The following is a 16,392-nucleotide window of genomic DNA, read 5'->3' as shown; positions in this document are numbered from 1 at the left end:
TGATAATATCTGGTACCTGGGAACAGCAAGCAAATAAATATTGAATTACTGGAAGATGTCTGTGGTGGAAGGAGCTGATTTGTTCTGATCTGAAAAATTATAACACTGAGGTAGCTTCTCATCTGAGTAAATTAACTGTGACCAAACATATAATCAACAGCAATGTAAATTTAGCTCCTAATTCATTAGCATTTCCCAGACAGACACGGAAGGAAAAGCACAAGACTTATATGTATAAGGCACATATAACAGCTTAAGCTGTTATGAAAACAAGGCCATGTTCTGTAATAGATGTCTGAGTAACCTAATTATATTTACACTTGAAGGAACATTTTGAGATAATTCTTTCTAAAAACAGATTAGAATGAACATAAACGCATATCCTCTCTGCTCTAGGTACCCCAGAGAGGTCTCACTCCGTTCTGCTGCAATATTCCATCAATGGTGGCATCACTTGGCACCTGATAGATGAGTTTTACTTCACGCAGACTACGGATGTTCTCTTTATTAATGTGCCACTGCCGTACACAGCCCAAACCAACGCGACACGTTTCAGGCTCTGGCAACCCTACAACAACGGTAAGGAAGCGACACCCGTGGGACTCCAGACACACGCTTGCTGTGTGTTTATGAGGGGCTGGACTCAACAAGAATTAAGACTCTTAAATCTTGTTTTCTCGTATTTCAAATCCTTCAATTAAAATTATCACAAGATTATACTTACAATCCTTATAATGCTGCTATATGTTATAAAGTAAAAGTGCCTTAACCTAACACCCCTAGACTGTGTGCAGAGGACGAGCAGCTTTGGTCCTGGAGGGATGGGGAGATCAGACAACACTTACAAAGCTAACTTTACTCAGGTTCTTCTCATTATCTTTAACGGACCTGACCGTTGCTTACACTGAGGCTCCATTACAATGCTCCAATTGCATAAAAGCATCGCAAGTGTAAATGGGAATTGGGCCTACCTTGCCTGGAATTAACTAGGCATTAAAACCCCAATTAGGAAGAATGTACTGAGCAGTTAATTTTTTGTTTAAATTGTAAAGGAATGGGTAAATCCACAAGAGGAACGGAGCTTATTCCTCCTGATTACAGGACATGTACCAGCTGAAGAAATCTCTTCTGTTCTTACTCTGTGCACATTTCTTGGCAGGAGCTGACATTAAAAGCACTAAAGATTCCAGAGATAATTTAGACATGGTCGTAGGACAGCCATTTACTCCAATTCAGGCAAATGCTGAGCTCATCTCTAACAAAAAAAGTGAATTCAAATCCAGCCCTAAGAATCCTCTCCCAGTTCATTCTTCTGATGAGTCTTGCCTAAAACATTTAACTAAACTTGCCTTGTACATATTATCCTTAGGTAGGAAGTTCATCTAAGAGAGGTCTTTTAGCCTTCTCTGGTCAACATGAAGGCTTTCATACAGATGAGAGAAGAGTTATGCAAAAGATCTGGCAGGCTCATCCTTCCTCTCCTGTCTGAAAGCGTTCTCATACCATTATGCGATGCATTTGAATTCCATAATCTATTTAGGAGGAGGGCACGCTGTTCCCTTCTCTCTCGAAAAGCTTCCAGCTAGCGCACACACATTGCTGAGTGCCAGGAAAAAGATGTAGAATGAAATAATCCATTTAGGCTGCTTGGACATTACAGCAGCAGCTCATTTAGATGACTAAATTAAAGGAGACATTGATGCTAGAGTTTGCAAAGTAAATGTGATTTAAATGAGAGAGACTTGCTCAACACAGGTTTGTTGCCCTTCAGTTGCTGTGGCTTTTGTAGATTTTGGAGGAATGAGAGTTAATTCTGTAGGGTCAGGCTGGAGCAGCCTTGGAGCAGCATGGGGACTGTTCTCATGGAACGATTCCAAGATCACCTGCAAGGCCCCCCCCCCCCCCCTTTAGCACTCCTTCCTCAGTGCCATCCACAGATATTGGCTCCTAATCTGCTCTCCAGTATTATTAGGTCTGTAATAGGAATGTTGCCCTTTTCTTTCTAGGCAAAAAAGAAGAAATATGGATTATTGATGACTTCATAATTGATGGAAATAACCTAAAGAATCCCATGATCCTTTTGGATACGTTTGACTTTGGTCCCAAAGAGGATAACTGGTTTTTCTATCCTGGTGGAAACATTGGGCTTTACTGTCCATATTCATCTAAGGGAGCACCGTAAGCATCTCTCAGCAATAGATAGAAAGAAGTGACTGTGAAAAAAGAAGAATCTAAAATACCTTGACTGTTTTTTACAGGGAGGAAGATTCTGCTATGGTATTTGTTTCAAATGAAGTTGGAGAACATTCCATTACAACACGGGATCTGAGTGTAAATGAGAACACCATAATCCAGTTTGAGGTACTTGCCCTCACAAAGTTACCTTTCCTTTTGCTTAAAGAGCTCTGTTCCTTCAGGTTCTGCTCTTAGGTGTATTTGCCCAGCTGTTACAACTGCCAGGCAGAGAAGTCTGCCAGATTTCCCCTGTAATTGCTTTGATATTACTTTCCTTCTTGTGGGTGAGGGATTTATCATGTAGATAGGGGAAACTTCTATCTCAAAGTCTATTTTCTTGCTAAATTACCACTTTTTCCATGCACTTCTACTTGCACTGATAGCATTAGAGTCCATGTCCTACAAGCTGGAGGGTCCCTACTGGAAGCCAAGATGATGAGCAACAAAATATAATGAAGGTCTAGACTGCCACTTTACAACCTGCTCTGGAGATGTATTGCAACACTTCCATGAGCTGACCCAGTGAAGAGCTACGACTTCACATGTGACATTAGAAATTAATTTTCCTACATGCTGGTTTAACTGCACTGGTCATAGTACTTCTCTCAGAGAGCCAAGGCTCTGCTTTCCTTTTGTTTCTGCCTATCCTTTCATCGCGGCTCTAGTGGAAGCTGTTCTTTGCCTGTTTCAGCCTAAATTCACCCTATCTTAGGCAGTTATCTGAAGCTCATCAATAAGGAATATATTTTTTTGTGCTTCTCAGTGGGAACAGGCACCCCCAAAGGCAACACACACTCTAAGCTAAACTGTTTCTAGTTTATCCTAAATCTAAATCGTGCTTTGGAAAAGCCTCCCTCTCCCCCAGAGTATCAAGGAAGCCTAGGGTAACTACTGATGGGAGTAGCCATTTCAGCCTAGTACGTATTAGTTTAGAGAGGTCATTACATTGTCATTAAGATATTGTAAAAGAATCTTTCATGTAAATTGCCATGCCGCAATTACCAGGCTGCTTTTATCAAAGATGTAGTGTGCTGTAGTGTAAAACAGCAAAAGATACTGGTTTATAAGCAATTACTGAAATGATATTTAGGGCTTTCCAAGAAAATTAGGTTTAGCGGTGTACTCATGCACGCTTCAGTTTGTCATGCAACTAAATCATAAATTATTGAATGCAAACCATTTTCTGTTTTAAAATATAGATTACACCCTGTAAAACAAAAATGTTTGAGGTCACTTTAAGATGTTCGTAAGTCTTCAGAGCATTAACCTCATAAAACCTACGTGCATACTTCCGTATGTGGTAAGAACATTGTTTGAAGGAAGTTAAATGACTTCAGCTCACGTTTTTGAGAGCATTAGTATAAATGAAGACATTATGCATAATGCAGTGGAGTTTCTCTTTGTGTCTCAAGAGTCAAAAGCTGTACTGGGTCAAGCATCTCTCTAAGCTTCCAGACGAGTAGACAATCCTTCTAGTCAAATGTAGGTTGATGACTATTCTGTGCACTGAAGAGTGATGAAGGAAGTTTGATGTAGGATACGTTTGCAACATTCTTGCACAGTTCTATATATTACTGGGTTTTGGAAATAATTAGATTTTCATTACAGAGCAGTATGTTAGAAATGCACTTACTTTCCACTAAAAAGAGAAGAAAGATACGAAATTTCATTGCTTTAGTATATGCTTTGCATTCCCTCTGCAAGTTTTTATTTACTGCATGATCATATAGTACGTTATATTTTATATGCCAAACTCATTCTGCAAAGGAGCTAATTCTTCTTTTATATAAGCAATTTGAAACTAAAAGAACATCTTAATATCAGTGTGAAAGGAAAGCAGACTGGGGGCATAAAAAAAGGGTTTCTTAAGAAGTATCAGGTTCCGTACAAAATGTCATATTTGACTTTTTCAGGGTACTAAATCTTTTTCAGGATCAGCTGGAACCACTGGTTATGTAGGATTCCTACATTTTCTACTGTTCTCTATATCAAGAACTTGTAGGAACACCTTAAGAAGTTTGACACTGCCAAGCTATGTTTTTGGTGTGACCTAGAATCTAAACCAAATCCAGCCATGCTACTCTTTTCTTTTACATGAGCAAAAAGGGTACTGAGTATGAAAGCCAAAGAACATATTGAAGTGATGCAGTGCATACCCTGAAGGGCAATTCCTGTGGCATAAGCATTTTTTGGAAGTGTTACAAAAAAGAGGACCATAGTGCAGCTAAATAATTTAATAAGAAGTTTATGTTTGCACATTTTGTCTTAATATTTCTGTTTTTTAAAATGTACATTCTTCTGGTGCTATGATTAGTTCAATCCCTGCCAGAGGACTACCAAAGTTGATGCAATTACTTCAGCCACATTAGCAGCTCTCCTCCCTTGAGATTTGGTCTAATTAAGTTCATGCTTTTCTCTGAGTGGAAGTATTTGTGGATTTCATGTTCCATTCGTTTTCCTACGTGCCAGATTGCAATATGGACATAGACACGTACCATGGGCAGGTAGGGCAACACACAAGAGATCTCTCTCCTTCGCATGTCCTGAATTCATCAATCCAGTTGCTGAATGAGTTCCCAAATCACCAGTTTCCTATGCCAAATAAATACTGCACCAAATGAGGGAGGCTGATTGAGATTAAGAGTGATTAGATGTCACAGTCTGTCCATATGTCATCTGCATTTTATGTCTTGGACCTCAGATCAATATTGGATGCACGACTGATAGCTCCTCTGCTGACCCAGTAAAACTGGAGTTCTCACGAGATCTGGGAGCAACCTGGCACCAACTTCTCCCTTTGTGCTACAGTAGCAGCAGCCACCTCAGCTCCTTGTGCTCCACCGAACATCACCCAAGTAGCACTTACTACGCGGGCACTACCCAGGGCTGGAGAAGGGAGGTCATTCACTTTGGAAAACTGCACCTGTGTGGGTAAGTGTCATGCTCCTCTTTGGGCTCTGTTGCTCGTTTGTTTGCTTTTTTCTCCTGGTTCCCATCCAAAATGTTCTGCCAGCACAAGAGCAGCCCGTAGGAACTGTCACGCTGGGGCAGACCAGATGGCCAGTCTTTCTGCGCTTCTTGGCCTGAACAGTAGTTCATGTTCAGGTAATTCCCCAAAACATGCCTTGCCTAATTGTACACTGCTGTATTCCTAATGAAAGTGGGGCTTGATCCCAATTAGTTGTCAGTCTGTGCTTTGAAACACAGTTTTCGAGTGACAGTCTTACTTCTCTAGGATAACACAGGTAATTTGCTATTTATCTGTATCTGATTGCTGACGTTTTTGTGAAAGTGGATTACATAGTAAAATAATGCAAAAGTGACTATGTTTTTTAAGTTCTTTGCATGCCTCTCTGCAATAAGTGTATTAGCCTTTTGAATTTATCAAGGGTGTTCTTGCATGAAATTTGAGATTCATTAGAAGATGCAGTAAAATGTGAGCTAGTGTAAACTTGCTTCTGCTTTAGTGTAAGGAAATGGACTTACCTAAACTCTCAAGGTCTCTCGTAGCTGCACAGTTCTCTGATTTTGCGAAATTAACTGCTGCAGTCTATTAATCAAAACACTTAAAGTTTGTGGTACAAGCCAGGTGGGATAATAGCAGATATAAGAAAGAAAAAAAATACATGCTAGCAGGCATAATAATATGTTACTTTTCAAAGTATAAAAGAGCACTGTTTATTTTTTCATGGAAAATTCTATCTTTTAGTATCAACTCAATTTATATAAAAGATCACATCATTAAGGATTAAACTGTGGCATGTATGAATGAAAATGAGCTTTGCAACCAGAGGCTTTATTTACGAACCTACTGTGTGTAGTGGCCCCTCCACTAAACAAGTAACCTAATTTGTGGTTCTGAAAGTATGAAAAGACCTGTATAAGAGATGAAAACCAAGTTCAGAAAGCCTGGATGTTTAATAATTTAAGAAAATGTTTAAGTTTTAAACTTGAATATTCTGTTTTATGACAGTTAACATTTCAAGCATGGAAGAGTTAACTGTATCTTGCAACAACTCATCTGTCCTTCAGATTTACCCTAAAAGAATTATTTGACCCTTTACCGTTTCCCCAAGTACCCATGCATCCCTCCAAATGAAAATTTTGGCTATACAGTGTCTCCTAGCTCATTTCAACCTTCCAAGTATTTTGATTTAATCCTCTGTTCCTGCGTATGTCTCTCCCATTTGTCTATTTCTTCCCCAATAGGCCAGGCCAAAAATGAATTGCTAATAGCTAGCTAAACCCAAAGCAGCAAAGAGCAGCTTTCATGGACCATTTGGTGTCATGAATTTCTTGGGCCAGAGGGCTAAAATGGGATTTTCTCCCCCAGAATCCCAATAAAGACAGAAGAACTTGGCAATTACCTGTACTATTGATTCATCTGCTGCATTTAGATGTCTCTAACATGACATATTAAACATGAAATGCAATTAGGCGCTTTTCCCGTCTCACTTTTCTGGTTTCCTTTCTCTTTTGAAATGTTTCCTCATTTGGTAATAAAATTATTCTCTCAAGAGTTTTTCCCCTGCTCAGTGAGTTTTCCCTCCTTCCGCAGTCTTTTCCTCTTTATGTGCAGCACTGATGCGAGTAGTACTTAGGAGGCAAATTAAAACCAAGTGGCCAGCACCCAAAGAAGAATACAATTTAAATTAACAATATACAATATCAGTCCTCTTTTAAGATTAAGTTGTATGAAAGCAAGCTGAATGCTTGGTGACATGGCAGATCATGTTTTCTTTTCATGTAATTTAGGGGGAGGTTTTTACCACCCCAGTTCCACAGGTGGTCTCCCTGTGGACAGTGTGACAATATGAAGTTGGATTTCACTCACCAGCAAAAGGTGAAAGTGATACAATCCGACCCAGAGACTGAAAGCTAAAGCAGAAGGAAAGCTGTCTGACCACGGCCATGCCTCCTCCCACAACTGGTGGAGAGAAGAGTGGTTAGATTTCAGTTCCCATGTTCAAGTCCATCATTCAGTTTTTTATTACGACTAATGAATAATGTTGGTCTTGTTTCTGTCAGTACTTGGACTGAATATCAGCATAAAGATGCATTAAATACCAAAGGAATTGGATATAGCAGTCTATTCTAGAATCAAACTAATTATCATGCCAGTTCTAACAAAAAGAATACGCTGTATGTGTTTCTGTATATATATATAATATATATATATACACATATATACATACGAAAGCATGTGCATATACATATTGTGTACAAATTCAAAAATACAAAACTAAGATTTAAATTATACACACTTTACACCTTTTTCAGGTTGGCAAGGTTCAGATGGTACCAAGGGTTTTATACTGCTGGATCCCAACCAGTGACCTGGGCCATCGATAACGTATACATCGGTCCCCAGTGCGAGGAGATGTGTAATGGCCATGGCAGTTGTATCAACGGGACAAAGTGCATCTGTGACCCCGGCTATTCTGGTCCGACCTGCAAAATAAGCACGAAAAATTCTGACTTTCTTAAGGATGATTTTGAAGGTATCTCTTTTCTTTTTAGTCTGAATTCCATCTATCAGTGTGGAACCTAGGGCTAAAGGGATCAAACAGTGCATCTTCCTCACCTTCTTCATGTTTCCGAATTTAATTTATGCCACGGGAGTATTCACATGAATCAAGTGGGATAGATATAATTCTCCAGCAGGGTTTGTGAATGTCTGATGGCTGTGAATTGTCTATTTGGAATATCTGACTCTTTGCTAAATTGTTACGGCTGAAGTACAAAATCTTCACTGAAACTCTACACATAGAAAATAATTTTAATAGAAAATGATGGCACACAGCATTTGCAGTTAGAGGTATGTCCATCTAATTCTCATAAAATTATGTGTTATTACTGAAGTGAATGGTCTTGGGTATTTTGACTTTAGCACAGACAGAACGCATGCAAGGGAGACAAACAAAAAGGGGCTTCAGGGCTGTGGGGTGTCCCACTGCAAAGGACATCTAGGCGGTCTTAATATCGCAAACATCTCTGCAGAACAGACCGTGCGTCGGCAGTGAGGGCCCCCGCTGGGCAGGTGCTGCAGACGGGTGCCCTGAGCCAGCGGTGCCAGGAGGGAGCTCAAAGCCCCATGTGCACCCGGGCACACGCAGGTGCATGCCCGCCTGCACCTCTAAAAGCACGTCAAGATTTCCTCTGCCAACAGGCATGGCAAGAAGAACGTGTAAAGCAGCACCCAAAATCCTCCCTTCACAGTTGCTACTGTTCATTTTAATATTTCCAAGCTGTTGCCTGCATACTAGCACATGGCACCCAAAGTTTCTTTATAGAGGATACTTCATAGTTACCTTAAGAAAAACGCAGAGAAGCTGAATCTCTGTGAATAACTGGAGACTAGGATCCCAAACTTCAAACTTGTGGGTTTATAGTCTATTTTGCTTTGATTTGTGGCAGTTTTCTAGGAAACATTGGATTGGAAACACTGGCATGAATATTTGTTCATTCAGCATATAATATTTAATTTAGCTCTCCTCCTCTAGAAATAATACTCGTGCAGTAGGAATGCTTCAGAATGAATCATAAACATGTATTTATGGTGTATTCAGGTCAGCTGGAGTCTGATAGATTCCTGCTTGTCAGCGGGGGAAAGCCATCAAGGAAGTGTGGTATCCTTTCTGGAGGAAACAACCTCTTCTTTAATGAAGAAGGCTTACGTATGCTGATGACTCGAGATCTAGACTTGTCACAAGCAAGGTAAGACAATTTTAAAATGCTTTCAGGATTCCACTGAAGAAATGATATACTGAAGAACTGTGATATATACATGATGTTTCAGTGACAGGCTGATATATCCTGCGGTCCTTACTCTAGCAAGTATTCCATTTTAACCACTGTAACCATTTAAAGTTAATTTTAACTTGAACTTTAATAGGATTAATCATTCTTGAATAGGAGCTGCAGGCTCTGACACCACATATTGAGTAGTTTTTGCAAGTTTTTTATTTCTTAAATGGAAAACATGAGAAACCGGTTGTTTGTCACACGCTCTGTTTGTCTTACAGTTTGTTGTATTGTGAGTCATTGCTGAAACAGGAGTATCCGCTGCCAGTACAACTGTTACATTCATCATCTCATAATTCCTTGATTTCTGAAGCTCAGTTTCTTCTTATTGTGCACATTTGTTTCCAATAATTTACTGAGAAATTCCCATCAAGCTGTCACGAGCTACGCTAAACACAGCTATTGAAAAATATTTTTAGTGTTTTTAGAGATTGTGCTGTATCATTATGGCCTGCAGAGGACATATTTGATCAGAGAAACATGCTACACAAGCCAGATAAAAAAGTTACACTGGTGCAAATTAAGCCTAATTGTGTGCAAACGAACAAACAGCCAGTATTTTCTGATTTATTCAGTAGCTTAGGTTATATCCTTACATTATTACTCTTGAGAGATTGCATTTGCTCTAAGATTTTCCCACTGATCTCCTGAGAACACACTACTCCTCTCTGGTGTTCTGTGGGAAACACTTCAGTAGGCACTTTATCTCTTTTTGGCTTGTTGTCTTCTTTAGCATTAAAGCTTTAAATAATGATTTCACTGCAGAGCCTCATAGCCAATACAGATGCTTAATTTCTAGCTACTGCATTTTCAGATAAGCAATTAGCTAACCTTCAGTGAGGGGCAATATTAGAGGTCCCTGTACTGAATTTGTGAGATTACTCAAAGCAAACTTTTTTCAGAACTTGGTCAACACAAACATCAATACTTCTGTAGTAATTTGATTTCCTAGACTGTTTTGAAATTTAAAGATCATTTAATAAAAGATATGAGATTTGTAAGTAGCTCCATCAGACTAAATGACATGTTTTCCTTCTTGCTCATGTTCAAAGAACTGTCATTGATCTCTTCTCCATGACAACCTGTAGCTGGATTTGCATATACTGACCTTGAGGTGTTACATGACAATAAACAACTCTTCTGCAAATAAAAGAAGAACAGCAATATGTTTAATTTCATGTATATGCTATGAAAAATGTTCACCAAAGAACTGTATGTTCTCTTCTGAACAGCAAGGTAGACTGTAAAGGTGTTGCTGGTGCCTGTTCTCTTAACATCCCAAAACAATTGCACTGGGATTTTCTAAATTTCCAGGCAGATTCTGTAGGCCAGCTGCCAAGAGCCACCACAGTTTGGCTTTGGCACAGACATGCCAAGTTCCACAAAGAACCTGCAGCAGTGTCAATTTATGCCAGGAATGAAGAGAACCAGAGTTTCCATCAGCTCTTTTAAAGAGGACTAGGCTGAGTGATCACGTTAAAAGCCTCCCTTCTCTTCTGAGGAGACACCGTGAAATACCTTGATCAGCAAAGCTGTCAGTGCTGCAAGCCACTCTCAACACTGGGGATTTAAATCAAGTGGACTCTCTAATCCAGTATCCTGTCTCCTCAAGTGTATATTTTAAAGAATTTAAAATAAAGGCCAGTGTATTATGGAGGTGCCAGTAGTTGAAACTACACAGTTGGAAATATCATTAGAGACAGTATATTTTAGGTATCACAGTTGATCAAATCCTTTTCAATTCTGAGTTACTAGAAGAATATCCGCACCTTTTGGTGTTACTACATCTACACAAAAACTTTGGTTTTCTATGTCATAATAAGTAGAACCTTTCCAAAAATATCTGTGGGGTGGGAAAAGAGAAGCTTAAAATTGCTAACTTTTTAATCTGTACGTCTTTTTAGGTTACCTACATTTGAGTGGACTATTACTTTATTAATAAAAAGTTCAGATAAAAGAATAGCAATCCATAGAGAGCAGATCAGCAGAGACAAGGTCACCTGGGTTTATTTCCTTTAAATTGCATGGTGAATGTCAAAGTGAATCTGCAGAGGAACAAAGACTTGCTAGCAGTAAATCCAATCCATTACAGTTGATATGTTGATCCAGGAGGGTCCCCAGTGTTGCTTTACAGCACAAGCAATATGTTATGTCTGGGACACGGAGCTGGATATAATCTATAGTGAAAGACGTTATATATAGCAACAACAGAAACCGTGAGTCACAGTGAGCACTGGAATTAATTGCCTTGCTGGTACGGTGTCTTACAGAAGCTGTGTCTCCTCAGCACCGCTCTGCAGCCTCCACTCCCAGTGGATCTGCCTGCAGATCAAAACCGAGTAAGGGCTCTGACACAGAACTTGTTATGCAGCGTTGCATTTAACTAGGAGCCAGGCTGCACTAATGCAGTAATAATTAGAGCAGATACAACACGTTAAAGCTGTGCAAAAGCTGTGCAAACATGAATTAATACTTGTAATAACCCTGTGAGTCAGGTAGGTAAATATCAGTATAAGAGCAGTTCCCCCCATTCAAGGTGCATATATAAGCATCAGCTAACAGGAAGAATTTCCCAGCTTGATCCAAGTCTATTGTCCCTCTTCGGAGCAGCCAATTAAAAAGAGGACGAAACGGCTCCTCTCCCTTGGCGTTCTCGCATTGACTCCAGGGAAGCCAGCACATTTAAGCAGTGCCATGTAGACGGGCAATGGACAATGGACAAAATCAGCCCTGAAAGTGAAATGCATTTTGTTCAGCTGTCCAGATTTTATCTAAATCATGCCAATGGACCTGGGTGCTTATTTTAAACACAAGCATTTCAGTAAATTCATAGCAAATCACAATCTACTTAAGGCATCGCTGCTTTTCTGCCACTAAAACCTGTGTTCACAGGCTACAGGATAAGCATTTCACACAGGATTATATTTCGGATATTTGCAGCAGCATCTGCTACACAGACAAAAGCTCAAAACCTAAATGACCGGCTTTGTTCATCTCCTTCTACCTGGCAAACTTCCACACAGGCAAAGGGAATTGTAGTCAGCCCACCTGTCTGCTTACCTTCTGGAGGCTTTGGAAAGGAAATCACAAGGTCTCCGAAAGCTGAGCCTTATACCAAGAAATCACTGGGCTAGTCCATAGACAGAAATAAGAATATTCAAATTAGGAAGTCTGAGCCGGCAAATCTTTGTATAGCTACCAAGTCTCTAATCAAAATATTACATTGGCGTAATATGCCCCAGAGTAAACAAAGGTAACAAAACTTGCTTGGACAAAGTTGAAGCCCCCTTGGTTGATTATGTAGCATGTTCCAGAAAAGAAATCTTTTACCGTAATTGTTCCCAGATTTGTGCAGTTCTTCATGAGACTGGGATGCGGAAAGGGGGTCCCAGACCCCAGAAGCCAACCAGTGCTTTTACAGTACTCACTCAATGGTGGCCTCACGTGGAGCCTTCTTCAGGAGTTCCTCTTCAGCAACTCCAGCAACGTGGGGCGATACATTGCCTTAGAAATTCCCCTGAAGGCTCGTTCCGGCTCCACTCGACTTCGCTGGTGGCAACCGTCTGAGAATGGGCATTTCTACAGTCCGTGGGTAATTGATCAGGTAAGTAATCCTCTAGAGCTTTTTTTAATGTAACTTTAGACTGTCTTTAGTCTTAATATTTCCCTTAATGTTGATATATGTCATTTCACTGGGTCAACCAAAATGCTTTTTCAAAGATATTCCAGAAATTACTTCGTACAAACTGGTATAAATCTGAAGAAACTCCACTAAAGTCATTGCACTCAAAGTAGTGTTACTGGATGGTCCAAGGTTAATTTGCTTAAATATTTGTGAATGTTTTTTATAAAAGCTGGTGCAGGTCCTTAGGAAATACCCAGATACTGACCTCCTAGGCATGTTTAATACTGGAGTAACAAAATATTCCTTCCCATCCCTTCATTTAAAATTGAAAAAATCCTTATTCTTTCATTCCTATATCTTCATTGAATGTAGTTATATTATTTCAGAACAATCAAAAACTGAATTCAGAATAACAAACTAAAATTAATTCTACCCTACTTGCTGCCGAATAGTAAAATGCTGGTCAGTTGAAGTCAATGGCATAACACAGAATATTTCACCAGTTTTATCATCCAACTGATGCAGTGTGATAGTAGTGCATCAGATTAGAGTACAGCTGAACAGTCAGTGGGAAAAATAAGGGTGTGATCATTTTGCTCCTACCAACATTTCTTCTTTTGAGAGTTTTACTTCACCCAGGATGGCATTCAGCTCCCTGAACTTTAGATTTGTACTGCTGAGCCAGACACTTTAGGATCCCTTTATAGGAAAAGCTATTCCCTTTCCTCCTCACCTGAACTCTTTACAAAGTAAATTTGTTCTTTTGGGGCAAGCAGAGTATATACGCATAGATCAATACATCTTTTCCTCTCTAGGATTCTAGGACATGTATGAGTATGTGAAGACTTCGAACCTTTTTTTTAAAATAATAATTCTTTTCTTAATGTTTCAGATTCTTATTGGAGGAAACATCTCTGGTAATACAGTATTAGAAGATGATTTCACCACACTGGATAGTAGAAAGTGGCTGCTCCATCCTGGTGGGACAAAGATGCCAGTCTGTGGGTCTACCGGGGATGCTTTAGTGTTCATCGAGAAAGCTAGCACCCGCTATGTTGTCACCACTGACATCGTTGTCAATGAAGACTCTTTCTTGCAAATAGATTTTGCAGCATCCTGCTCTGTCACAGAGTCCTGTTATGGTAATGACTTCTCAGTAGATCATGCCCTTCCTGTTCTTCTCTGGACAGGAAAGCTGGCCTGTTTTCTCATTCCATTCTCCATCACAACAAGAGTTGAGAAACAAAAAAAAGCTGTGTGTTTCTAACAGGAATTGTAATTTCAGCATTTATTGTTGGTGTCTGAAGCCTAAGACAAACTAAAGTGTTCAGTAAGTTCTTCCTTCCAGGCACTTAAGTTGCTATCCAACACATTTAAGAGAAGGACTAATAGCTGTCTTACTCAAATTCATTTAACATAACATAACATAACATTAACCTAATCCTTCTTTTCAAGATGATATTGTAGCTCTGAAATAAGCGATTGAGTGTTTCCAGCATATATTTCTTGTTCTGCAGTTTTGCATTTTTCATGATGTAAGTCTCAGTTCAGATCTCACTTGCACGTGTATAACTAAGAAATCATTTATATCGGCATACATCTGCCATAAGATAAGTCAGTATCAAGTGCAAAAATTTGTATCATCCATGAAACAATAAACATTTATATATACATATATAAATGTATGCATGTGAGTGTGTACATATATCTATGCACACACCCATACACACACATATATATGTGTATATATATACATATAAATGTATAAAAGCATGCTCTGCACAGAATATGCCAAGGATCATATGGAAAAAAATAAGGAAATCATGTAACTAAAGATTCCATCATTATGTAAATTTTAAGATGCTCAAAACTGGGTATTCCTAGCTTTTTAATGCTTCTTTGTACATCTTAAATTACATTCTTTTAGCCTAGGGTTTTGGGGTACAGATTTTTAGGAGCAGGGGAATACCGTATGTTGGAGCAGGAAGCGTGTGTAAATTCACCGAGCTGAGGCCTATTCCTCTGGAATTCCACAAAAAAATGGAAAACAGTTTTGCACTAAGTCCCTAGAGTAGCTTACCTGATTTTGCTGATGTGAAACCAATGGAAGTAAATGAGATTTTTTTTTCTTTTAGTCTTAAAACCACTACAGCATCCCTATGGTCATCTCCGTTACGTTTAAGAGTGTTTGGATAGCTTAGTTATATACTGGCAAAGAATCAATTCCTTCTTTTTTGTTTCTTTGCCTACTACACTTAACATTATCTTAACTCTGTATTAAATTAGGCAGGATATTAACTAATTAAGCTTCCAGTCACGATGAGGAAAGCATTTCATTTTGGAGATGAAGATTTAACATTAAATACCCACTTACCCGTGTTTGCCTCCACTTGTGCTGTATTTACGTAACACACTGTTCTGTGCTGTCCTACACGTCGAGTCGGACTGGTCGGGTGATTCAGGGTCATCCTCTGTGCATGAGGACAGAAGAAACGGACTGTTGTAATCAAAAAAGCTAGCAGATTTACCACCACTGTCACTGCAACCATGCTCCATCTCTTACACCACCAGAACGCTTGGCAGCTGGAACATTTAATTAAAGTCACAGCTCTGTGCGTTTATTGTTTGCTTTTTAATGGCTGCATAAAAGTGTAAGTTGAAGTATTTAGTGAGCTTGACTACCCTTTATTTTCATAATGAAAGTTTATAAGCCATAAACATTGAAACAGTGAAACTGATGAGGAATGAATGCATTAGTGTAATATGGCTAGGTTATGTTTGGATGAAAGCAAGCTCACTGACCAACAAACTCAGTTTAAAACGGATACTGAACTGAGCTGGTCTTGAGTGATGTGGAAGAGTGACTTCTGGATCTTGTTGCAGATCCAGAAGTTTGGATTTGAGTGTTACTCTGACTTGCACAAAGATTACATCCAGCCAGAACTCATCATTCAGCCTGAGAAACACAAAATTTGCTGGTCATGATGCTGTCACATCACCTCTTGCATGCTGCAGCTGCAGAGATTGGCTTGACTTCATCACAACTTGACAGATCACTTGTCTTTGGCGGACCTGTGGTCCTTTGAGTTAGGTGGCTGGTACGTAGGTGTACGGCTGCCTTCTCCTGAGTTACACCTGCTCAGCAACATTTCATGTCCCATAACAGTGCCATTGGCAGGGGGGGGGGGGGGGGGGGGAGGCGTCTTCATGTTTCTGACACAAGGGTTTGAAAAGTTTCGAGTGGTTATTTGGCAAAATATCGTAGACTTGTGACTTAAGTTCTCCAGGCTTACCAGGTTATTGAAGACCTAAGGATGTGAAGTTTCTAAATTAACTAACTTATCATCTTTCCACCCTCAGCTATTGAACTGGAATATTCAGTGGATCTTGGACTGAGCTGGCACCCAATTTTGAGAGATTGTCTTCCCACTAATGTAGAGTGTAACAGGTACCATCTCCAGAGGATTCTGGTATCAGACACTTTCAACAAATGGACCAGGATTACTTTGCCTCTACCACCCTATACTAGGTATCTCCCACTGGTTTTCTAGAGTTAATCTAAATGCATAACTATGTACTGATGCTTGATATCATAGTGTTAAAATAGATGTACATTGTCCTTTTTGTTCAGTCCATGTATACAGTGACCATACAGACAAGTAAGTGAACCCCCATTCTGCTTTGACTAAAGATTGCAGAACTACTGTGTGTTTCCTTTTTTTTTTTTT

At 39.5% G+C, this 16,392-nt stretch overlaps 1 protein-coding gene across 3 annotated transcripts in view; it reads left to right on the top strand.

The window, feature by feature from the left end:
- The window catches only part of RELN (reelin), a 300,760-nt gene that overhangs the window by 250,866 nt on the left and 33,502 nt on the right, over positions 1–16,392 (top strand). For all 3 annotated transcript variants that reach the window (XM_064505385.1, XM_064505379.1, XM_064505392.1), the window contains exons 38-46: positions 397–579; positions 2,007–2,178; positions 2,259–2,361; positions 4,937–5,166; positions 7,516–7,736; positions 8,805–8,952; positions 12,385–12,643; positions 13,557–13,806; positions 16,025–16,193. In XM_064505385.1, coding sequence (XP_064361455.1) covers positions 397–579; positions 2,007–2,178; positions 2,259–2,361; positions 4,937–5,166; positions 7,516–7,736; positions 8,805–8,952; positions 12,385–12,643; positions 13,557–13,806; positions 16,025–16,193 — 1,735 coding nt within the window. The remainder of the gene's footprint in view (positions 1–396; positions 580–2,006; positions 2,179–2,258; positions 2,362–4,936; positions 5,167–7,515; positions 7,737–8,804; positions 8,953–12,384; positions 12,644–13,556; positions 13,807–16,024; positions 16,194–16,392) is intronic.

The sequence above is a fragment of the Dromaius novaehollandiae genome, chromosome 1 (assembly GCF_036370855.1).
Source record: "Dromaius novaehollandiae isolate bDroNov1 chromosome 1, bDroNov1.hap1, whole genome shotgun sequence".
Taxonomy (NCBI): Eukaryota; Metazoa; Chordata; class Aves; order Casuariiformes; family Dromaiidae; genus Dromaius; species Dromaius novaehollandiae.
This window is presented reverse-complemented; position numbering and strand designations above follow the sequence as displayed.